A 26,312-nucleotide genomic window follows, 5' to 3' on the forward strand; every position below is an offset into this window, starting at 1 on the left:
TACAAACTCTGTGAAACAAATTCTTTGAGAAGTGATGAAGAAAAACAAGTTTCAGGCTGACCTCGAGCGAACTGGAGTGGTGCTCATAGCTACTTTGAGGGGAAAAACAACAAAAAGGCTGAAGCTAGCAAAATATTAATGGATGAGGCAGATTTTTTATCTTATGGAGCAGAAAGCCAGCAGATCTCTGAGAATGTAGCTCATCAGTTTGTCGGGAGTTGATCAAATTAAATTGACATGGAAACAAACAAGTGAGGTTTTATTATTCTTCAGGGTTTTGATATCTCTACCTTTGAAAGGAATTACAAAATCTGAAGAATAATGAGACCTTTTACTTGAAATTGTATTGAAGGAGAGGTCAAAGAAGAAAAACTGATGAGGGGAAAAAATGGGCTGTTTTAAAATCAACTTTGGATCCAAACCTGATTAAAACAAGAGTTTTGATCATTTAAGATCCTGCTGATGCTGCATGGATGAGGGTCAGAGGCACCAGCAGAACAAAGAAGCGTATTTCATGTAGCTCACAGGAACATGTTCTTATGTTCTTGGTACATGCTTATGGCCTGTATTTTGATACAGCGCCTTCTAGAGTCCTGGAACCCCCCAAGGCGCTTTACAACACAATCAGTCATTCACCCATTCACACACACATTCACACACTGGTGGGGATGAGCTACGATGTAGCCACAGCTGCCCTGGGGCGCACTGACAGAGGTGAGGCTGCCGAGCACTGGCGCCACCGGTCCCTCCGACCACCACCAGCAGGCAACGTGGGTTAAGTGTCTTGCCCAAGGACACAACGACAGCGACAGACTGAGCGGGGCTCGAACCTGCAACCTTCCGATTACGGGGCGAGCACTTAACTCCTGTGCCATAACTTATGTTATGTTTTCTTTAGGAATTAATTATGTACTAAACATTTAAGGTGGTTATTAAGTCTTTATTAATGGTGATTTATACATCCATCCATTCAGTATCATCTGCTTATCCGGGGTCGGGTCCCGGGGACCGCAGCCTAAGCAGAGCGGCCCAGACCTCCCTCTCCCCAGCCACTTGGGCCAGCTCCTCCGGAGGAATCCCAAGGTGTTCCCTGGCCAGCTGAGAGACATAGTCCCTCCACCTGTCCTGGGTCTACCTTTAGGTTTTCTCCCAGTTGGACGTGCACGAAAAACGTCGCCGGGGGACGGGGGGTCCAGGAGGCGTCCTAATCAGGTGCCCGAGCCACCTCTACTGGCTCCTCTCGATGTGGAGGAGCAGCGGGTCTACTCTCAGCCCTTCCCGGATGACCGGGCTTCTCACCCTATCTCTAAGTATTTTCATTATTAATTCACAAATCTATTTTTAAAGTACTTTTTTATTATTTTCTTGTATTTTTTGTGCAAACATCCAAAGCAGTGTGTTGCCTGGATCTCTCTTTTAACCCTCGCAGGACATTCGTTGCTGGTTAGACTCATTTCTAGTCATATTTGGAGTTCTCCAAAGCTTCCTTCCTTCCATCATTTATTCTGCCCATGACTTTTAAGGACAGAATAGAGTTTCTGGTTTGGGGGTCAGCAGATTGAATCAGTGCTGCTTGGTTCCATTGGTCTCACTGAGCGGTGGCCTCGACAGGAAAAGAGTAGCTTTTACACATAAAACAAGCCATGTGAGGCAGTTTGTGCGTCCTGTAAGGAGGCCTTTCATGGACGTGCTTCTCACTTTTCTCTCTAGGAGTAGACTCAGGATATGGATCACTCAGCTGGTTCTGGGAACACCATGGAGTCCCTCTGGATCAGGAGTGTACGCTCAATGACATAAAAATAAAACAACCAAACCCCCAAATGCACGTTAAGCCCAAACAAATGCTTGTTTTCAGGAAAATGCTGAGTGAGGAGATTCCATATGTAGACAGTTAATGACTCAGGAGAGGACGTATTTAGGAGAATATTGTATTTTAGAGGACTTTAAGTGTCTTGTGTCTTATATAGCAGGAGAGGCTTATGAGACACAAAGGGGGCAAGATGGGGCCAGCTGCACTGTTAGAGGCACATTTGTAAGGAAACACTAACAGAATAAGTATGGTTACTGTAGCTTTTAAATAGGGATGCACCGATGGATCGGCATTTGATCCCAATCGGCCGATAGCGCCCCTATCGGTTTTGATCTGAGTTTTCAAAATAGATCAAAGCAGACCGATCAGGTAGGGTTGTCACGGTAACCAGTGTAGCGGTAAACCCCGGTAAAAAAAAAAAAGCTGACAATAATAATAACCGTCTTGTTTTTAAAAAAACTGTATTATCTCGGAGGGTTTACTGTGGCTGCGGTGACCCTTACCAGCCACCGTATCATCTGCTGAAGTTGCCGGTGTTCTGCCGGCGGCACATGCGCGCTTTGTTGTTTACAACCAAAACTTTCTTGACATCAAACAGACATAAAATAAGAAGTTATGGGCACATATTGGTATTTTAAAGACTAAAGGGAAAAAATGTAAACAAATAAACAACATAATTACAAAATAACACATTTTAGGCAAAATTTAGACACAAACTGAGGACAATATTTCCTGACATACAGGGTTTATTTAATTGTGTGAAAATTTAGCACATTTTAAAAAAATACCGCAATAATACCGAAAACCGTGGTAATTTTGGTCACAATAACCGTGAGGTTAAATTTTCAAACCGTGACAACCCTAAACAGACCATTTTAGATTAGGTTGCATTTCCTTTATTCCCAGATTATGTAGTTTGTAGTACTCATTATAATGTTGTAGAAAATTTCTGGCCAATCCACGTGATCAGTATCGGTGATCAGCATTCTTTGATATTGGTATCGGTGATCGGCGGCAAAATACCTGATCGGTGCATCCCTACTTTTAAATAGTTTTTCTCATTCATGCATCAGGCTAAATTATCACGAAAAAGGTACTTTTTAATGCTGAGGCTCCGCCCTCTGCAGGGGGCTCCAAGCTTTCTATCAAAAGTGGGTGCTGGCCCACTCTGGACCCACCCTAGAACCACCCCTGCTTTAGGATGGAGCAAGGAGTAAAGATATTGTGGAGAAGAAAGAAAAAGCTCTCAACTGACTTGTGCATCTACGTTCAAAGTCTCACCTCTAGATCAGAATTAGATCCAGGATTAAAGTGGGCGAACTGGGATTGAAGGGCTTTCTGTAGTCTGCGATGAGCCTGTATACATTGTCCGTTTAGTAGTTGTGAGAAACAGTTTTAATTTTACAACACTAACCCTAATTTTGCATTTTGATTGACCTGTCCAAGCCTTTGTTGGGGGACTGTCTGAGTCTTCGTGTCTTATTCTTTTCCCCCTCAAAATAAGAAAAAAAAAGTCTGGATTACTCCGGTGGAAACGCTGGTTGGCTTTTGACTCTTCAGGGTCTTGTTTTCTCCAGAGAGAACGTGCTGCTCACACAGAGCGTGCTGATGAGGAAAGGGCTTGAAACTTTTTCACCTCAGATGTGCAACTCATCCTAATTTAGCTGTGGAGTTTGTCTTTGTTGGTATTTTACAGCTGATTGATGTGAAGGATCGTGAGTCATGCCTGCCACAAAGTGCTGGATGATTCGAGGAATTGCAGCCCGGTGGTGATGGTGCCACACAGTGTTTGGAGATGGTGCACGAAGGGGGCGGGTGGAAAAGAAATTGCTTACCACCAATATTTTTATGCATGCTGTCATGTGCCAAACAAATATGAGGGGGAAACTGAGGCGTGCAGCTCTGTGATGCACCACCTGCTGGGATGCGGAGTCTCTGTGTGAGATTTTAAGACTTGTGTTCTGGAACACCTGTCTGGGGGGATTTTTTTGAGGAAACGCCTGTTCTGATGTGTCTCACACAGGATTAAAAGTCAGAACGCTGAGGATCCGATACTTCCTCGTCATGTTTGGGTAAAACGAGTCATGATGGGGCGTAGAGCTGAATAGTTTTCCCATTAAACGTCTCCTATATTTAACACGCTGGGGAATAGCCGCATTGACGGGATTGAAACGGGGATAAAATAAAGCTGATGGATGGCTTCAAGCATACGCAGTGACAGAATCTGTTCAGGGAGACTGGAGCTGTCTTTAGCAGGAGAAATACTTTTTTTTAGCTTCTATTTTATCCTCAAATGGCTGTAATGGGACACATTTCTTGGATGTGGATGGGTGCGCGCATAAACGCATAACTGAATAGGGATCAAATTTTCTAAATGTTGGATGAATAAAAAAGGAAACGTGCAGGTTTGAACCTCCTGAGACTCGAGCCTTTGATTCGTGTGCATTTTTTATTCCATCTAGCTTGTTGGGATTGGTAGAACCTCGTAAACAAAGGAAATAACTATAGATGGATGTGTGGAAGTGAAAAATAATAGATGATGCTTCTTTTTTAAAGTAAATCATTAAAAATGTAATCAATTCAAGAGTAAGTTCACTGAGAAACTCTTATTTCCCTGTTCTTTTTGAAATGTGATTGGTGACGCTAAGTTTCACATGCAGGCTGATCGTGACCCGTTATAAAGAAGGATTAGAAAAAGCCAGTCAATTCTACATCACGTTGAATATTAGCCTTCATGGACCCTCTCATCTTGGCTCTCGACCGGAGAAGGCTGTTGTTAATTTAGCTTCCAGGAGAGAGCAGAGCACTCGGCTAGTAGAAGCTAACTGTTAGCATTAGCAACTCTACAGCATGGCAGAACGTGGTAGAGTCGAGTTGCTGTTGTCCAATCCAAGGCAAGACGTCCAAATATCAGGAAATAAGACTCCAAAACCTGCCGTCTGAAGCTCAGCTGTGATCTAGCTCACTTCTAGTTCCTGGAAATGGTACACTGCTACCCCGACCCACCCCACCCCTCCCACCCCAAGCATGACTTACAAGACTTCATTCCTACTAGTGACCACTGCAAATATAATGAGTCAATGAGAGATCCACACCTTTAACGAGTCAAACTCTAAATCCTGCCATTTTCTGCCTCCCTCTCTTCTGGCTAGCTTCTACTTCCTGAAACAGGAACGCCAGAGCTGTGTCCTACAAAGAACAACTCACAAGGTTTACATTCGCACTAGAGACCACGGCAAAAGCATCAAAAGAAAATGAATGAATGCATTTTAAACATTTAAAATTAAAGCCAAGTCTCTGTCACTGACAAGCATAGGTTACAGGAAGGTAAATAGGAAGTTCATAATTTTTGTTGTTGTTGTTTTTTTACATTTAAATTGGAATCTGCGACCTAAACCTACCTCCATTCATAAAAAAACTAAAGCGCTGAACTGTAAACAAACCTTTTTTTTTATTAGACTTTTGTTTTTACATATTTTGGATGTTTTGCAGACCTTTCACTTCCCTCCTTTTTTCCTTTTTATCCATTTTCTTTTGATCCTCTCGCCCACGAAGGATGTGGAATTATTCACATCACGTAATGAGTGCCAGAGATCTGGCGAGTCAGTATGGAAATCTTTTGGCTGCTTTGAAGCAGCTTAAACACACACACACACACACACACACACACACACACGAGACTTGGATGTTGAAGGGTTAATTGGTGACGGCGCTTCAGCAACGTCAATCATTATAATAATGGAACGTTCATCCTTTAATCACAGTTTGTTTCCAGCTCTGTCGTCACTCCCACGCTCGTGTATCAATGTTTATCGCTTCATGATTGTGACGAGTACAGATTACGTTGAAGCTCTAATTTGTTGAAAGTGTTTTGCGTTCAAGAGGTTGGCGGCAGGTTGATGACGGTGAGGGAATGATGAGGTAGACCTGAGCTCGTTTGGGCAGCCCGCCACCGTCACTCAGTTAATGCCTGACTGTACCGAGATGTGTATTTAAACAGAGCCGCCCTCGCAGCATTCATCACTGCCACAGCCTGTCCATTTGTCAACCTCAGGGACGTTTGAAGTTTGTGTTCTCGCTTTGTAAATCCAGCCGCTGAGAGGTGGCGGTTGTCCTTTCGGCTACCGCAGACTGACCACAGAGAGCATTCCAATGGAGCTGACGAGCGCCGGCCGAAAGTGGCCGGCGATACTTTTACAGCTGATTGATTGGCTGTTGGGAAGCAGTTTTGGATCCATACATCATAGTCCTAATAGTGAGATGGTGTCGAGGTCGGTGGTTCTGGAGCCACGAGTGGATGGTGGCTTTCATTCTTAATGCATCATAATGTTTCCCTCCTGCTGTTATTACAGATTTATCAAGCCCAAGGGTCCATGATGGTTCTGCTAGCACAGCTTAAGGAATCCTATTGTGGGCGACGGTGGCACAGGAGTTAAGTGCTCGCCCCGTGATTGGAAGGTTGCAGGTTCGAGCCCCGCTCAGTCTGTCGCTGACATTGTGTCTTTGGGCAAGACACTTAACCCGCGTTGCCTGCTGGTGGTGGTCGGAGGGACCGGTGGCGCCGGTGCTCGGCAGCCTCGTCTCTGTCTGTGCGTCCCAGGGCAGCTGTGGCTACATCGTAGCTCATCCCCACCAGTGTGTGAATGGGTGAATGACTGATTGTGTTGTAAAGCGCCTTGGGGGGTTCCAGGACTCTAGAAGGCGCTACATCAAATACAGGCCAGTTACCATTTTTATATATTCCAGTGATCAAAGTTCCTCAGCCAAACTGAAATGTTTCACCAACAAATCAGATTCGGTTTTCAGAATTCAGCATAAACATGACCCAGGTCCTCATAGCCCACTGTCCTGCATGTTCCACACGTTCTCCTGTTTTTACAGCAGAGTTTTTCTTAGAGGGCACCATCTAGAGGCGGAAAAGTGTATTGCACTGTAAGCACCTCTCCTTATTTCCATGTTTACAGTTGGAAGCAACTCATCTTGTTGAAAAACAGAGCTAAAACAACATCCAGTGTTGGGTGATGGGGATCAGCAGCCTAAGCAGAGGGAGGCTCAGACTTGCCTCTCCCCAGCCACTTGAGCCAGCTCCTCCGGGGGAGTCCCAAGGTATTCACTGGCCAGCTGAGAGACATAGTCCCTCCAACGTGTCCTGGGTCTTCCTTTGGGTTTCCTATGTGTCCAGAAAACCTCACCAGAGATGCGTCCAGGAAGCATCCTGACCAGATGCCTGAGCCACTGCAACTGGCTCCACTCGATGTAGAGGAGCAGCGGATCTACTCCGAGCCCCTCCCGGATGGCCGAGCTTTTCATTCCATCTCTAAGGGAGAGCCCAGACACCCTGCGGAGGAAACTAATTTCAGCTGCTTGTATCCGTGATCTTGTTCTTTCGGTCACTACCCAAAGCTCATGACCATAGGTGAGGGTAGGAACGTAGATCGACCGGTAAACTGAGAGCTTTGCCTTCTGGCTCAGCTCTCTCTTCTCTACAACAGACCGGTACAACGCCCGCATCACTGCAGACACAGCACCAATCCGCCTATCGATCTCACGCTCCATCATTCCCTCACTCGTGAACAAGACCCCGAGATACTTGAAGTCCTCCGTTTGAGGCAGGACTGTATTACCTACATTACATCACAGCAGGGTAAGACTATCACGTTTGTTTCTTGTCCCTAGCTGATTAAATGAAAGGGTAACTAAAATACTTCTTTAGGATTTAACGGCCAGATAAGGAGATATTTTAATCATTTGGATCAGGGGGTGCTGAAGCAGGGAAACCTCTAAAACATGGAGAACATTTCTTCTTTAGAGTAAAACCCCCGAGTTGTTCCAGCTAAAGTTGTAGCATCTGTTCTAATTAGGAGCCAAACCCAACATGAGAAGAAAAATAACTTTTCGGTTTTTGATTTCTTAACACGGCACAGCTAGAACCACTTCTCTGGGGAGGTTTGAACGTTGCTCATGCAAGGGGAAAACACTGCAGGAGATCGAAGTAGATTATAAACCACATTTTTACTAAATGCAACTCGGTGATGTCTCATCCAAGGGTATCTGAAAGTTGCTTATTTCCTCTGAGACAAGGATTTTTTTTTCTTTAAGAACAGGCCTTATTTTTTTTCTGCTTTTGGCCCCGCTGGTCACACGAAACAACAAAGCCGATAATCATTTGGGACTCTGAGGTAATTGACTTCACCCAGTTGCCACCTGACTTTAATTAACAGCCTCGCACAATCAGTTGCAAACCTGAAATATACAGAGTCAAACTGGAGACTTGGGTATTAATTAACTCTAAGTACATCTCAGAACGAATCAAAGTAAGTCATTTCCTCCCCTTGTTTAGTGGGGATCGTACGACACCTCTCGCAGATGTAATTAACTGAACAAGCAATGAAAAAGACGCTCAGTTCTTATCGTGAAACGTTCACAACGCAAGAAGTTAAGATGTAATGCTTTCCCCCTCCAGACTCTGAATGAAATTTTCCAAGTTTCAGACTTGCTGAAAATGACCGACCTCCACTAAAACGGTGAGACATTGTTTTTGCCAAAATGTTCCATGAGTGGATTTTGATAAAACTCAGAAAATCGCCACTAGACTGGCATCGGCAACGGGCCTCGACTGGATTAAAGATGGCCGCCATATCTAATACAGATTAGCAACTAGCATGGTCTATTTTACTGACGTTGAGCTAATTTGATGCACCAGTGATAATCCAGGCATTTATTGGTGAAGGGTGGCAGATGAATTAAGTGTCTTTCCCATAACTGGAGGGTTGCAGGTTCGAGTCTCGTCTGTTGCTGTTGTGTGCTTGGGAAGGATACCTAACCCGCCTGGGGCGGGTGGTCGAAGGGGCCAGGGGCACCAGCGTTCAGCAGCCTCGCCTCTGTCAGTGCACCCCAGGGCAGCTGTGGCTACAATGTAGCTCATCACCACCAGCTAGGGAGTGTATGTGGGTGACTGTTTGTAAAGTGCCTTGGGGGGGTTGTAGAACCCTAGAAGGTGCTAGATCAAATACAGACGCTTTACCTGAAGTTATTTTAAAACTCGGGGCCAAACCTACAGGATAACTCAACATCTGTAACTTTTTACAAGCGGGTGAGCGTCAGGCGCGTCTGCTGCAGATGTTCAGGTTAGCAGAAATCCTGCCTTCTGCAACATTTCTGCAGAAATGAATTAGAATTTGGCTTTAGTAGTTTTTGAGTTTTAATTTCTTCGATTTGTCTCATTTGCTGATTTGCAAGCTGCCCGTGTTACGCGCGGGCTGCGCGGAGGCTGGGGAGCACGCGCGCGTGAGGAATATTGAAAGGCTCACGCAGAGTCCCGCATGAAGAGATGCGCGGCTTCTCCTTGCCTCCCTCCGCCTCCTCCGTTGTCTCCTCCTCCCTTTTCTCTTCTGACTGAATCTTTTCTTGTGTTTATTTTTTCTCGTCCTTTTTGAGACGCTCTCCTTCCACTTGTTCTCTCCCACCTTTTCTCTGGGCTGCGGGCGGCGTGAATCCACCACCATCTTCTTATCCAGCTTTTCCTTCTCCGGTATTTGCATTTTTCTTCTTTTCCTTCTGCTGCCGGGGAAACAACAGTTTCTGCCGGCTCCTGTGAACCGTCATGACCACGGCGAATGAAGGCACCGCGCCGTCGAAAGCGGCTCAGCAGCAGCCAGACCAGGTACCCATGAGCTCCTCACCTCTTCTGCTCCTCTACCTTAACCTGTTCCGCCCTGCATCGGCTGCTGTGTGGTATTTGCACCAGCATGACCGACTCAAACATCTGTGCGCTGAACTGCGCTCCTTTAATTGGCATTTACGCTCCCTCGGAAGTGCTCCGTTCACCTTGGCTCTAATCATTGTGATTAATGACACGCCATGGACTATTCGTTGACTTTTTGAGATTGTGCGCTCATTCTTAAATCAGCCAAATTACTTTCATTATCCCAATAAAAGTGACGATTTGGACCATATTTAAATCAGAGGACCTTCAGCTCGAGTTTTCTGATTAATGCTGGTGCGTCTGTGCGCTCTGCGTCGTGGTTCTCCTGCTTTATTCCTCATCGGTCACTATGGAGCTTCTGTTGAAGCCTCCACTGAAGCACCATAACCTCATTAAACAGGAAATTAGCTCTTTGTGTGATTTCATTTCATGATCCAGAAATAAAAGAACGCGCGGTCTGCGGGGCTGCGTTGTGTCAAGGTTACCGAGCTCTCCGCAGCGCAGACGCTACACGTCTGAGCCACGAAGAGTCGTTTTTCCTCTAAAAGTTTGGTTTGAAGGGAAATAAATGGATAGCTGGAGGCTATAGAGCTATAGAGAGCTGATTGTAAAAGAATATACATTCAAAATATTTAACCCTACAGCTTTATTCTGACAAGTATCTTAAAACAAATCCTTGTATAATCAAAACTAATTACGTAGTATTTTGTCTACTTATTTAGAATCAAAGTAAAAATGTCAATTTTAAAATATGATCACATAAATAATTTAAACCAAACATTAACCAAAGCTGAATGAAATCCTAATCTAAAATGTTAAATTTAAATGTTCTTAATAGAACTAAAAAAATAATGTTAAATCCTAAAAACAAAGATTTGAATCTAAACATAAAGTTCAATAAGTGTTTTGGGTTTATCGGCACTGTAATAAGTACACTTTAATCAAAGATGAATCTGAAATAGTTAAATCTAAATATTCAGACCCTCACGTGTAAAAATCCCAAACATTTGTTTGTAAATATAAAATATGAATCTGAATTTAAATCTAATTTTAAATGTGATATCATAAAACTCAATATTTAGCTAACATGCATTATTTATTATAAATGAGCTAAAATATACAATTTGACCATGTGGCTAAGAGATCCTCTAGAGCTCAGAAACACTTTGATGGGTGAATTCTCGATCATTCATCAGGATTCCTGTCTGGGTTCTCCCTGCAAATTTAAACATGGGCACGCCTAATCTTATCAGGGTATCTCATCGCCATGCTTTTATTTTGGTAGGACACGTGATTTTAGCAGTCTGATCCTCAGTGTTGGATCTTTGTATGCTACCCATACATACATATATATATATATATATATATATATATATATATATATATATATAATGGCATTTTTCCATTTCAATGTTTCATCCTTAGTTTTAATCAAATCTTTAGAATCAGCTTTATAAATTAAGATTAGTCTTTGAATATTTACTATTCACATTATTATTTGGAAGTGTGTAAAAATCAATAAATGTTCTAATTTCCCCGCTATCTATGGTGGGAAAACTACACTCAAACTTCATTATGATGAAAAATATTTGGCCAAATGTAGCTGTTGACATTTCAATGTTACTTTACAATCAACTCCCCATACTTAGTTTAGAGTTCTATTATAAAACATACCCCTACTCCTTTGGAGCTTCATCTGCAATAAACAATTGCTTTTCTTCCCTAATCAAATTTCTAATTTATATTTAGCCCCTAGCCTGTCAGTGTTAGCTGTAATTTTGGATGAAATCTGTCACCACCACCTCTCGCCGTGCGCTGCACCTGTCTAAAGATGACAGAAGAGCTTTATTTTTCTTCTTGCCAAGCTTGCAGTCTTTCCGCGTTGAAATGTAGCAGCGAACTGTCAGTGTCACCATACCGACACGATAAGGTCTATCTGCCTCGGCCAGCTTGTTGGTGGATGCAGAACAGATACTGCAGACATAATCCTTGTATATTTAGATTAAACTGATTGATGTTTTACTGTTTGTCATAAATCAGCAAAAAGCAGCTAAAGGTTTCCTGGTTAAACGATTGTTGTTTTATTGCAAACTGGGTTTTTAGATGTTTTTAAGCTATTTGATGGGATTACATTGGACCCCAATTAGCCCAAACACATTCACTGTGATTGCAATTATTGAAGCTGAGATTATGCATGATTACTGGAAATGTTTCTATTCATATGTGTAAAAACCATCTGGATAAAACATATCTTGTCACCTATTTTTATGGTTTTTTAACTGATTTTGGGATTCATTAAATGAAACATTCAGCTGTGTCTCTTGAGGATAAAAATCACTCAAAACGCCAGAACTCAAAAGAGTTGCAATAAAAGGTCCATAAACAATTAAAAAAACATCAATAAGCTCCATATCCATATTAAAAACATTTGTTTTTAGGGATACACCAATACTGATACTGGTATCGGTGTCGGTGCTGATACTGTTACCGGTAAAAGTTAACCGATACCATGGGAACCGATACCAATGCAGTTGCTTGAAAATGGCGTCACTGTAACTTGTCATTTCTGTTCACCTAATATTTTAGTTTTGTGATGATTTCCATTCATATATTTTACTTTTTATCTACCTCACAGTCTTTTCCTGTTGAAAGCAGAGAAGAAAATAAAATCTGTATTCCCAGTCATTGCATTTTTTTGTGTGGCAGCAGTATCTGTATCTGTAATCGGTATTGGCGAGTACTCAGATCCAAGTATCGGTATCGTATCGGTTCGGAAAAAAGGGGTATCGTTGCATCCCTATTTGTTTTGCATCCTTTGAAGTTTGCAAACAAATTCACCAAGCACAAAGCTGTTTTTATTGTGGCTGTTTTGCTTTAGCCTGAGCTTGTGTGTGTTGGTGTTTTCCATTTTCATGAAATCAATCACTAGATCAGCACCTACTCACTACCTGTTGGGCCTAGTCCAAGATAGTCATCATCAGTTTTACAGACATCGGGCTAATTTTGGCGTTAACTCATTTACATGTATCCTTACGACAACCTTTGAGTTGTTGGATGTTTAGTAAAAAGGCTGCATGGTGGTGCAGTGGTTAGCACTGTTGCCTCACAGCACGAAGGTTGCAGGTTCGAAACTCGGCTCGGCTGCGGCCTTTCTGCGTGGAGTTGCGTGTTCTCCCCGTGCATGCGTGGGTTTCCTCCGGGTACTCCGGTTTCCCCCACAGATCACTACATGCCCTATAGGTCATAAATTGTAAGCTGCTTTGGATAAAAGCGTCTGCTAAATAAACATAAATAAACATAAAATTTAGCCCATGAACCATCATGCAGATTTAAATGGAAATTTTCTGAAATCAATTTGTACATGCACATCAAATATATAAAATCAGACAAATTCATGATGGCCGCCACAGCTAACGAGCCACAATCAACACAAAATTAGCCATAAGTCTGTGAAACCTACAGTTATCGCACTCGGTCTTCCGTTGGCAGCAGATGAGTCCTCGTTATGTGGTTTTTTGTTATGGTTTCACCAGAAACAACTATAAATCCATGAATGAACATTTAATGGCATTTTCTGTGTGTAAATAATTATAAAAGCCGTTAAAATGTTTTTTCCCCATGAATATTCTAAGGATATCTTCTGTTAGTTTTTTTCTATTTTACCAATCAACTGCTCAGGTTTAGCCTGGGAAGCCATCTTATATATGTGAATATATATTCTGGCCATGGGCCATTGATGGCTCTCAGTCATGGGGCGGGATCTACAGATGTCTTTCAAACTGCCTCTGCATGCTATTGGATAACAATGCAACATACTCACCAGTACAGATGTCGGTCAACAAGGCAGTCCGCCATACTCCATACGCCATAGAAGATGCAAATATATCGTTTTTCTAAGTAAACTTAAGTACTTCTGTCTGCTCTTGTCAAAGAAAAGCCCAAGTCGAAATAGTCCAAAGTTGATGCCAAAGCCATTTCAAACAAGCCCTCGCCATCTTTGTTTTGTCAGTAACATTCCACCCACCAACAGAGTGCTGTAATTGGACCACCAAACTCAGCGCTGTGATTGGGCCGCTACAGGTGTCAGTCAACAGGGCAGTCCGCCATTACATTGTTAAAGAACTACATAAAACATAAACTAAGACTTTTTTTTCTAAATAAACATGCTGTGATTGGCCAGCCACAATTCTGGCTGGGCTGTGAGGTTCCAATGGAGCACTGGGTTCTCAGTTTATTTGTTTTTTTAATGTTTGAACTTTTAATAAATAGCTTAAAACAGCTGATTACACCACAGTAATGCATATGTTTATTAGCCAGATAAGTGAAATAATTGTTTTGAGCTTCAAATCAACATCTGGAAATGTTGTGGAAACTCACCTGGTTTGATTTAAATCCAAATTGGACAAACTTGTAAGAGCTGACTTGCTTTTGCATCAATGATAAACAATCAGACTAATCAGTGATATTATGTTGTTCTTATCTGCTACGGTTCAGGATTTAGTCTATTATCCTGCAGAAATGTCTGTTTGTGTTCTTGGATTCATGGAATTTGGGGGAAAATAAAGTAAATGTTACCACCAGCAGACACTGACCTTTTCCCTAATAAGCGGGCAAAACGGAGACGGCGCGGAGGCTTTTTGAGAGTAGTTACAGTAATTGTAGCTTTCAGGGTTTTTTTAGCTGCAACAAAGTGAAAAATTGCCTCAAAGCACCTTGAGGTTGTAAAATCCACAAATGTCCATTGACGTCACACAAGGACACACAAATCTAGAGAAAGCTGTGATTACGTGAGGTCCTGTTACCTTCTGATTGATGGTCCGCTCGCGGGGCTTTATGGTCCAGGGACCGGGAGCGCAGATGGAGGGCAGCGTACCCGAGATAGCAGCAGCAGCAGCAGCTCTCCAGTAATCAAGTGAGAGTCGCAGCTCTAACACTCATTAGTGGAACAAGGAAAAGGCTCTGAAGGTGCAGGAGGTCGAGCTGCAGGGAGGGAGGTGATGCATTTGCAGAGGTGAGACCAATTTAAAGCTGTTGTCCAAATATGCTTATCTCTAGGTGTTGGTATGGAGACGGAGCTGCTGGAAATCCGAGTTGTTGGTCCAAATCTAAATCCTGGTTCTTGTTTGAGTTGAGACAAATCATGTTTCCAGTGAAACTTTGTGTTTTGATTATCTTCAAAACCATTTGACTTGGTTTAGTAATATCAACATTTGTTTCCTTGGTGCTGCTCTATGAAACCCATCCAGAGTTCGTATTTTTTTTTTAAATCGACTGGTTCATGTCTGGAGGTCGCAGAGTTCTGCGTTATAACAGTGGTGGAAGCTTATGAGAGTGTAAATCATGTAAAATGACTATTTATAGTACAATATCTAAACATTAGTTTGAAAAACACAGGAACAAACTAATGCAACGGGGAGCCGAGGCACACCCATCTACGTTCTGCCCACAGCTCCCCTACTGTCAAAAAAAAAAAGAATGAAAGTCCATGGACCGATACAAGTGTGTATTATATAAAATCACATTTAGGAGGAGTTTAAGTTTCTCGAGGTCTTGTTCACGAGTGAGGGAAAACTGGAGCGTGAGGTCGATAGGCGGATTGGTGCTGCATCTGCAGTGATGTGGGCGTTGTACCGGTCTGTCGTGGTGAAGGGAGAGCTGAGCTGGAAGACGAAGATCTCAATTTACCTGTTCGATCTACGTTCCCACCCTCACCTATGGTCATGAGCTTTGGGTAGTGACTGAAAGAACAAGATCACGGATACAAGCGGCCGAAATGGGCTCTCCCTTAAAGATGGGGTAAGAAGCTCTGTCATCCAGGAGGGGCTCGGAGTAGATCCGCTGCTCCTCCACATTGAGAGGAGCCAGTTGAGGTGGCTCGGGCATCTGATTAGGATGCTGCCATGGTGAGATTTTCTGGACACATTTAACCACGAGGAGACCCAAAGGTAGACCCAGGACACACTGGAGGGACTATGTCTCTCACCTGGCCAGGGAAAGCTTTGGGATTCTCCCGGAGGAGCTGGCCCAAGTGGCTGGGGAGAGGGAAGTCTGGGCCTCTCTGCTTAGACTGCTGATCCCCATGACCCAACCCCTGAAAATGGGACAATGATGGATAGAAAATCACTTTTACAATTGTTTTTGGTCAGGGGATGGATGACGACTGGCATGGCAAAATAGAGTGTTGCTATAAAAGTAGCTGTAACTACAGGGGTCCAACAAAGAATGGCCATGCATCATACTGATGTCTTCGGATGTTTATTTTGCCCTCTCTCTCTTATTGTCTTCAGACACCGTGAAAACTGAAGAAACACAAAGTTGAAAATGAAATTATCAGTCTCTCATATCATTGTCCATAAACAGTCTCGTGCAAGCAGAACAGAAAGAAAATGCGCAATAATGAATCACAAAAGTGTCCTCTCATTAACAGTGTAGAACACATATGGAACATTATACAAACATTATACATGAAACCATACCGTGTGCGCCTCTTGGACCACATGCAGAATGACATTAACGTCAAGGCTGTAGACGCATCTATGCTGTGGTTGCGCTCTAAACCAAACTCTGATCATGTGACCATTACAAACTCTACCTCATACAAACTTTACAGCACGTTACATATTTAACAAGCCCATATTTTGTAATCACATATTTTAGACATGTTTTTAATCAATGTTACACTTTTATCATCTTATCTAGTAATTAAATGAACCGAATTAAGCATCTCTCTATCACAGAAACATTTGAAATAAACAACTTTATTTTTACTGTCTCAGGGACAGTTACAGTAGCAAAGAGCTGCTATCTTATTGAATGTGCAAAAACAAAGTTAATTCTAAAAAAGTGGGTATTTATTTTAGGACAGTATTAACAAGGTTCATGTGATTATTTGGAACTGAAAACAAAACTGAAGTAAAAATATGAATCGTTGTTCGGCAGTTCTTTTATTTTATTAACTTTTTCTGGCTCTAAAGAAGAATCAAAAATTTCAACCTCTTAACAGAATATTTAGCCACTAATTATTCAGACAATAATCGGCATTTTGCCCATTTTTGTTGCAGTTTTATCTGTGAAAAACCACTAAAACCCTATGTGTTCATTACCAGCTAAAGGCAGAGATTTAAAGTTTGTGAGAGCAGGGCTGAAACAAACCATCTGCCCTGTCTGAGTTGAATTTGTAGCATTCCACACTCCTGGAATAGTGGAGGACTTTGGGAGTATTTGGAGCCAAAACACGAATTATGCCATTTCAGCAGCTTGAGTAACAGCTGAGCAGAGCAGCCTGTGGGTGTCGATGAAGAAAATGGTCGTCTCAGGGCCAAAGAGAGAAAAGAATAAGAGACAAAACATAACAGGATGCTGCAGCTCGCCGTTTACCGCGGGTTGTGTCGCACCATGGGAGATGTCCCTTATTTGCATGAATGTGACATTTCCACCTCACGGAGCTCAGCTGACCAGTTTTCCCGATGTTATAAACAAATCAAGTCATCGCGCTTGTCCCCGTCTCGGTCATCAGCCAAATTAAAAATGACACCACAGTTCAGACTGGGCTTGAATTAATAAGTGTCCAATAAAATGAAACAGAAGCACGTGTTTGTGATGCTACGATATTTCTGCTCAAAACCTCAACTCTGAAGATTTTCTGTGCTGGATAATGATGAAAGGTTGTTTATATCTGGGATGAAGCTCGGAGAGCAGAAAACGTGAAGCTTCTCGCTTAAAAATCAAAGTATCGAGAAGAAAGAAGTCCAGAGACAAAAGCCCGTTTTTGGATGCTGGATTTTGATTCATATTTCTAAGAGTTGCATTTTCTTACAGTTTTGGTCTATTTTTCATCAGTTTATACTAGGGCTGCTCGATTATGGCAAAAATAATAATCACGATTATTGTGACTGAAATTGAGATCTCGATTACTTAAGACGATTTTTCATTTTATGTTGATTTTATTTGTTTTTATTCAGTCGTAAAACTGCTCAGGGCACAATCAGGACAAAAATAAATAAGAAACAAGATGATCACTAAAATAACTCCTGATTCCCAGTATAAAAAGACCAATATACTTATAGCTCATAGTCTATGACCCAAGGGCTATAGACCTTGGTTTAACTCATTTAAGTCTAACCAGTACAGACCCAAATACCAATATCTTGCATATACTGACAGCTAGAATTATACAGTGACATTTATAACAAATAAATGCAAATAAGTTGATGTTCACAAAATGTTGCATAACATTTATGTAGTCGTGTCAAGGTGCTGTAGGAGAGTGCACTAGCACCGTGTCCTCAGAGAGGTTAGTTATTATTTATCAGCGTGAGGAACTTATTTCTATTTCTACCTTATTTATAAACTATTTATTTACAGGTCCATCAGTTAATGTAATAATTGTCCCAACCACAGCTGCACCCCCCACCCCCCAACCCGGTCTCACAGCAATCGGGGCAAGCTGCACGTGTGTTTAGCGCGCCGCACGCGCACATTTAGCCGTTTTTAGCAGCTCAGGAGTCCGCAGGTGCGGTGTGTGTCACTCACTCTGGTTAATCCAACAGGGAGCCGGCTCCGAGAGCCGTTTCTTTAGCGACTGACACATCACTACATCATTCCCTTTCCTAATGTCCTGAAGAACGGTCCGGAGCGCAGGCGGAGTGTTTAGCTAACCTGCAGGAAATGTCGACGACAGTTATCCAGAAAGTAGCTAAGGGTTACCAGAGATGTTTCTGAGGTGTTCGTTAGGTACTTTTGAGATTAAAAACGTCAAGAAGGGGATCTGAAAAGCTGTTAGAAATAGTGTCAAAGTCGCTAAGTTGGCAACACTGTGGGAGGAGCGCTTCATTTGCAACTCGGGGCAGCGCAAGTGGGAGGAGCAAATAATCGGCTTGTTTTGTTTTTATAATCGTTCAAAACTCAGATCGTAATCGTGATTAAAATTCGATTAATTGAGCAGCCCTAGTTTATACTTCAACAGGAGATTAGTAATAAAGTATGCATTTATGTCAAAGGGTTAAGGAGTTGTGGCCCGTTTACAAAATGCTCATAACTTGATTTTATCTATTATTTGAATTAAAAATAAATTAAATTAGCTGGTGCATTGTTGCAAGGTAGGGCACGGAGTAACGTCTTCTAGATTTTCTTTTCCAGTTGTAGGAATGTCAAAATGTTTTACCAAATCAGATGTCAGCATGACCGGTTGCAGAACCCGTAGGTCGCTCAGGAAGATGACGGTAACAGAAAAATAAATGTTTAAAAATGCTGTCAGAGCTGTACAGTCGCTTAAACAGAAAAAAGCACCAGTGAATCCAGCTCAAACCACTTATTATCCTGATTTTCTAAAGTCTCATTTGTGCAACTTAAGTGCAGATAACTGCAGCATCGATGTGGTTCCAGCTAAAAATTCCTTTATTTTAGGATCAAATCACATAAACTCCATGTTTTCCTTATTGAAATCATTGTGGAAAATGCATGACCACATGGGATCACATGAACATGTTAAAGTGCAGAACATGTGTTGTACGTGTTCATTTTCCATGCTTTTACATGAGAACGTGATATTTTTTCTTCCACATTTTGGGTTCAAAATTAAGACTGACGACATTTGGAAAACATGGATTTTCATACATGTTGCAACTTCATTTCACCTGTTTTTGTTTGTTTGTTTAATAAATATGAAATTCTCATGTGGAAATCACACATGCAAAAGTAACAGATAAGTAAAATTATTAAAAAAAACATTTTTCAAATGTTTATTTAGTGAATTTGGAACAGAATTTATTAATTTCTGATTGGGAAGTAGAATAAAAAGCTATTTTTGTTAAGAACATGTTTTATGTGTTATTTTGGAATACTCATGTTCGTGTGATCCTGTGTGAGCTGGTGGACTCACAAGTGAAAAAAAACTCATGTTTTATTTGGTAAAGGGAATATTTTTGATTATTTTCATTGTAATTTGGTCAAATTCTGCAGGATTTTGCTTGAAATGTGAGCAACCACTTGACATTTAGCTCTGCAAATGTACAATTTACTGAGCTACATCATTTGTGTGTTCTCTTAATGGTCATTAAAGAGCAAGTCACCCCCTACCAGAGTCTAACTCCACTCCCATGTCCTGTTTGAAAAATGTGCCACAATGAGGCGTTGCCTTGCAGACCGAGAGGTTGGAGCTGCTAACAAATGCGCGCGCACACACTCTCACACACACACGGCGGTATTGTGATATCATATGGTGCCAGCTAACGTCATAGGGTGCCCATGGACGTAATTTGGGGGTGAGGGTGGGAGGACACGTCCCCCCCCCCCCCCCCCCACACACACACACACACACACACTTTTTCCAAAGGCAAGTTTTGACCCCTGCACTTTTTACCATCCAAAAACAATATTACTTTGTGTTAAATTGACACTGGTTGAGCTCTAGGACCAAGCAGAAAACAACCATTTGTGTTGAAGCCTGTTTCCCATTAGAGCATACTGTAAAGATACACCCCCCCCACCCCACCCCCACTTCTAAAGTGAAAATTATGTCCATGAGGGTGCCTCATAGCCAATAGCGATGTCAGATTTAAATTCAAATGTAGTGCAGAGTTTTTACCTGAAGAGGGCGGAACACTGACAGTTTTAGGCAGGATATTTAAATTTCTACTTGGATGCACGTAAGTGTCAAACTGACTACATGTGTCTATAGCACAATTAGACACTCGTTTATATAGTTTATCAGAAAAAATGAGTTGATTTTGGGCTGACTTGCTATTCATGTTGCCTCCAACAGTTTATCACTTGTAGTTCAACGTCTAATGGCAACCTTTTTTAGAATTTCATTAAATTCCATCTATTGGTTAATGAGATAATATTCTAACAATCACACACACACACACACGCACACACACACACACACACACACACACACACACACACACACACACACACACACACACACAGACAAAAACATCATTCACCAGTCAAACTTTTCAATGGAAGAAAATTACATTAAATCCATATTTTTACATCCAAAGGAAACATTTTAACAGAGATTTCCTGCAGAACCGGACGGGAGGAGGACGGCCATCTGCCTCCGAGGTCGAATGTCTAGCTGAAGAGACAAATAAACACAAAAGCATGTGGCCGCGCATACTGCAGAGTGAAACACAGACTGCACAAACGAGCTGGCCTTGGCGTGTGGTTTAGTCAATGAAATAATTCCAAATCTCAATAAATAAAAATGCTTTGTGCTGAAATGTTTCTATGCAAAAAGCTATTTAAACAAAAAGAGCAAAGCGTGGAGTTTTAAGTCTTGAATCAAATATTTTCTGTTTTACAAATGTTAAACTGGAGCCAAAGGAAACAAAAAAAATCCCATTTTGACAATTTATCAACAGCTTTAAAGTATTGTTTTTGTCTGATATTGCATTAACATAAACTACTTACTTCTCCATTATCCCACCCTGACATCTTCTTGGACGGAAGCTCCAAGCTGCTGTTAGCTGAGGATCTTCAATGCTAAAAAAAATAGATAATTTTATTATTCAGCCGCATGTGCACCTACATTAGCTTAAAGGCAACGAGAGGGTGCACACAACTCGACCTCTTCAGTGTGAAAAGTTGTTGTTTGTGAGTTTATGCAAAGTGGTGCAAAGTGTCAAAAAGTGAATGTTTATCACCTCGGGGAGGCGGTTTTTCATGCTCATGAAGTTCTATTGAAATCTTCACTGAATATCCTCATCAGAATTTGAATATTCGGTGCGTTTGCTGGACTCTAGTGGCTTTGCCTCCAACTCAGATCGACCCACTGGAGCACATCGCCCTCATGAAATATACAGATTTAATTTGAAACCACTAGACTTATTATGATTCTTTTTGTTGCATGCATGCAGATTTTCTGAGCGCAGGTAAGGCTGGTTTTTTGGGGGGTTTTGAACAGCTGACGTTCAATCAGAGAGGGAAGGAGACTTGACAAAATAGATTACTGCCACTATTCACTTTTGAAATCTAAATAAATAAAACTCCAATTGCTCCTGTTTGGCGAGCACCCTTGACTGATAAGTGGGAATGGAAGATGGATTTAGAGGAGGATTGGATGCCCCCAATGTTTGTGCCATAGTTCATCTTGAGGGCAATTGTGAACAATTGAGCCGTGATGCTGGGGCCTGAAGTGGAGATTAGAGGCGAGATTGCCAGACAGCCGCCTCCACGATTCATCATGATTGTTGTCATGATTTAAATGTTCTCAGCTGAAATGGCTTACGCAACATGAGGCGGGGGAGGGGCTTTAATTTGGCAATAAATATTCAGTGTTTGGCGAAACGGTCAAGCTAAATGTCACGACAACCCTCCATCTCGTTAATAGTCAATCCAGGCATCAGGTGTTTGTATGTTTGTGTGTGTGTGTGTGTGTGTGTGTGTGTGTGTTTGTTTTCTTCTTTTTAAACACATCCAGAGGAGTTTCCAGATGTGTGTAAAACTGCCTTGCTTTGGGAAAGGTCAGTGATTTTTATATCAGGTGGTTTACAAAAATAAATAAAAGGTCTGTTTTCGTGTCTTTGATGCATTTTAATTGTGCCTCTGAGGAGTGGAAGCCGGCACAGAGTATTCAGGGGTGTCAAATATGCGGCCCACGGGCCGAATCCGGCCCGCAAGCGGGTTAAGTCTGGCCCGCGAGATGGTTGTGTAAACTTTATTTTCATACTTTACAATGTAGAGTGAAAATAAACCTATCTGTGTGAGCAAGTTTTCTCTGTAAAGAGTATAAATAAAACAAAGCTCACACAAGAACTTGAATCCCATCCTGAAGTAGGTCGCCACTCAGGATGTGACTTCTGATATTGATGTGCTGGTGAAAGCTAAAAGATGTAAAGTAAAATGAGTCAAATATACTTTAAGTGCTGCATGAAACTGATCTTGCCATGTGATCTGTAAGCTCTGAATCACTAAGGAATGTTTTATTTATTTATTTATTTATTTATTTTTCTAATTTTCAAGTACACTTCAGGTGTTGTACTTGTACTACACTGTCCTCAGGCTCCAGCCTTGTTTTATATTGATTGTATTAAAACAAAGAAAACAATCTGAAGTTGTTTTTTTTTATTTACTGGTCCAGCCCGCTTTGGACTAGATTTCCCTCAATGTGGCCCCTGAGCTAAAATGAGTTTGACGCCCCTGGTCTAGATTCTAGTAAACGCCGTTTTAACGGTTTGAGCCGACATGTTTGCCTAAATATTGGAGCTCTCTGAGAAAATTAGACCATGTTTATGGTTCTTCTATGTATGACCGCATAAGTCAGGGCTCATCTCCGTCAGTGGTGTCCAGAGGTGTGTCCAAGTCCCTGCTTTGCAAGTCAGAAGGAAGTCACAAGCCTTTCCAGTCAAGTCTCGAGTCAAGTCCAAGTTAAAGACAACCAATTCCAAGTCCAGTCCAAAGACAGTGATGTGGAAGTCCAAGTCCTTAACTTTGAATTTTCAAGTCATAATCAAGTCATCTGTCCAACTTCTGTTTAATGACGATGATAACAAATAATAATAATAATAATAACAATAATAATGCATTGAACTTATATAGGGCTTTCACACACTCTCACATTCACACACTGCTAGTAATGGTAAGCTACTTGTAGCCACAGCCGCCCTGGGGGGGGGGGGGGGGTCTGACAGAGGCGAGGCTGCCATTTGGCGCCGTCGGCCCCTCTGACCACCACTAACACAGGCAAGTTGGGTGAAGTGTCTTGCCCAAGGACACAACAGCAGGATACCCCTGGCGGGAGCTGGAATCGAACCCATGACCCTCCGATCATGAGGCAACCCGCTCTACCACCTGAGCTACTGCTGCATGATCAATGCTTAAAGCTTCATTTATTTGCTCAAACAAGGAGAAACTGAAGCTGATTATAAAGAAAGAGCTGCTGCATTCAGCAGTACCAGGTCAGACCCAGGACAAAGACTGATTTAGGATTTTTGTCTATGCCGTGCCACTTTTGTGCTAAAATATCAAATATGCTCAAGTCGTCATCAAGTCAACAGATGCAAGTCGATTCAAGTCGCAATTCATTGGCGTTCAAGTGCCAGTCAAGTCGTAAGTCTTTATAGATTTGATCAAGTCAGAAGTCATTAAAATAACGACTCGAGTCTGACTCAAGTCCAAGTCATGTGACTCGAGTCCACGCCTCTGATGGTGTCCAAACGATTCGGCACAAGACGCAGAAAGTATTGAATTACATTTTTTTCGGTTTTACCAGCTCAAAAATACATTAAAAGCTCAAAATTATCCAGCAAACAACATATTTGTTTATCTTTTCGTCTGTGAGACGGGTACCGTCAAACACCAACGTATGAGTTTGAGTGAGGATGATTTTAGTTAGCCATGCTTTCTCTTTTTCTTTCACATAGTAAGTCATCATTTCTGATTCCTCCTTGTTTAGCTCCCACAAAGTAGGATTTTTGAGCTTATTGTAACTTAGTGCTTTTTTCACAAAAACATGAGTTGTTCATATAGTTGAATCCGTAAAAATGACCAAAAGGGACCAATTAACTGACAGAAAATGTTGGTTTTGCAACAACAAGAGGGCAACAAGGATGATGCATTAGCTAAATCTGACTTTTAGACGTGAGTCGGAAGAGTCCAGGTCAGGGTCAAAGGTCCTGCCTCATGTCGAGGACTTGTTCATGTTTTTATAGTGTTTAGCAATTTTGGCATAATACTTCTAAAAGGTATAAAAATGCAGTTTAAAGAACATTTCAAGTAAAATAATACAATAATTTTTTTTGTCCCTGGTGGTTTCGACTTTGAGAATATTATTGCAGCCGTGTGCAGGACGCAGCTGCCTGTGGAGTGCATCAACAGTCAGCTCTCTAAGAATCCCCGATGCTGAGCGTTCATATAAATAATGTAATAAAAGCAGGAACTGCATCTTTCTTCGGGCTCCCTCTGGGTGTGTAAGTTCAGGGCTTCTATAGGGAATCCTGTCATCCTTTCATGTTAGCCGGGCTCCCTTGAGCTCCCTGTAATTCCAACCCTGCGCTGGGTTAACCCCACATTGAGTATTTCCATTAGAACAGGCTTGAACATGTTTGCCAAGTGGTTTGTGCAATAATCCAATTTTTATTTTACTTGCACAAAATTCAAATTCTAGATTAGATGTTACAGAAAATGGGGATGGCTTGCCATCAAATTCAAAAGCCATTATTGTCCATTATTATTTAGGCCATCTTTGAAGTCAGGCTGTCTAAATGGCGGCGGATGGCTCACGCACTGTAGGGACTGTGTTTCTCGGCTGGACAGGGAACGCCTTGGGATTCCCCCAGAGGAGCTGGCCCAAGTGGCCGAGGAGAGGGAAGTCTGGGCCTCTCTGCTACGCTGCTGCCCCCTCGACCCGACCCTGGACAAACGAACGATAACGGATGGACTTTGAGACTTTTTTATCTGGTAGAGCTTATACATTTTGGAGCTTGACGTATCTTTATCATTTTTGAGGAAACCTAGTTAACGTTGCTGCTGTAGCACAAGAACCTGGTTGTAATTGTGAAAAAGCAGCAATAGTTCAAAGAAGAATGATGGAAGATCATCAGAAAGCCTCAAAAACTGCTGATCACAATCCCTTTAACAAGGAACTCTGGCTGCCTTGACAGAAAAAAACTATGGGTAACCTTTCTTTAATTAAATAATTTTTTAATGAATAAGTATTTCAACTAAAAACCTGTAAGACTTTGAGAGTTTTTGAGGTTTTTTTTTAAATTATTAAAGAAGATAACATACAAACAAATTGCACCTTACATTATATATTCAAAATATAATCATTACATGCATATTCAACATTTTCACGTATATGAAAAAAAAAACAAATAATAAAAAAAGAAAATCTAAAGCTGGGTCAGATTATTATCTTACTAACTCAAAATCTTCTACAAAGGAAATAAACAAACCAGCCTTTTTCTTTTTAACTAAATTCAAAGATTTTACTAATAATTTTAAGTCATTTTTCCAATAGGCTAGTGTTGGTTTGGTCTTAAAAAATCGACATTTATGTATAAATTGTTTACATAAAATTAATAACACATTAACACCATAACTAACTTTCTTTTCTTTCAAAAACACTCCAAACATTATCATCTTTAAGGTAAATGGGGAAATTTGAATCCCACTAGAACAAAGCCAGGCATGAAAATCTAACCAAAATATTTGTATAAGAGAGTTTTTGACGTAGTGACCAAGTAAATCTTGTTTTACTGAGTCTGTGTAATGCATGTGTGGTGTGGTGTGTTAGGTAGAGTCTTTCTATTCTTGTCTTGGTTTGCCCGTGTTTATCTGCGTCTCGCCTCGGTCCGTTCCAGCTTGTGTTTTCTGACCTTATCGACTGGCACTAATCAGGGACCCAGAGCTGTGTAAGCGGGGAGTTGATCAGGAGCCGCCATGTTCCGCCAAGCCTCTAATTGATATGCTGAACATAACCAGGTGCGCTGTCGGCGCCCCTCGGGTCCCGCTCGTTGTCTCTGCGCCACCTCTACATCGGCAACGAGCATTCAAAAAGAGCGAGTGCGAGTCACAAACTATATGCAGGTAATTGCCTGTAGGCATGATGCAAGTTAGGTGAAGCTTTGTGCGCTGGCGTCATTGGACACGCTGCCAGGGGTTATTTGTGCCACTGTCTGGGGAAGTATGACAGCGAAAAGTGATGCTCACTTCTGCAGAAAGCACGGACTGTCATTAGATTTGTCTTATTTCATCTTTGATTGCAGCTATTACCCAAAATCTTTTGGTATTTTTGCACAGATCCTTCTATAAATCCTTTAAAAGAGAAGTCCTTAGGATGAGATTCAT

The 26,312-nt window shown here is 41.7% G+C and overlaps 1 protein-coding gene across 6 annotated transcripts in view; it reads left to right on the forward strand.

Annotated features, from left to right (window-relative positions):
• The window catches only part of LOC107383076 (A-type potassium channel modulatory protein DPP6), a 371,266-nt gene that overhangs the window by 186,327 nt on the left and 158,627 nt on the right, over window positions 1-26,312 (forward strand). Inside the window, exon 1 of one of the 6 annotated variants that reach the window (XM_015955499.3) lies at window positions 9,228-9,473. The exons of the other annotated variants lie outside the window; for them this stretch is intronic. Coding sequence (XP_015810985.3) covers window positions 9,414-9,473 — 60 coding nt within the window. The 5' untranslated portion in view covers window positions 9,228-9,413. Of the gene's footprint in view, window positions 1-9,227; window positions 9,474-26,312 lie in introns of those variants that run through there. 6 annotated transcript variants of the gene reach the window in all.

The sequence above is a fragment of the Nothobranchius furzeri genome, chromosome 7 (assembly GCF_043380555.1).
Source record: "Nothobranchius furzeri strain GRZ-AD chromosome 7, NfurGRZ-RIMD1, whole genome shotgun sequence".
NCBI classification, from domain to species: domain Eukaryota; kingdom Metazoa; phylum Chordata; class Actinopteri; order Cyprinodontiformes; family Nothobranchiidae; genus Nothobranchius; species Nothobranchius furzeri.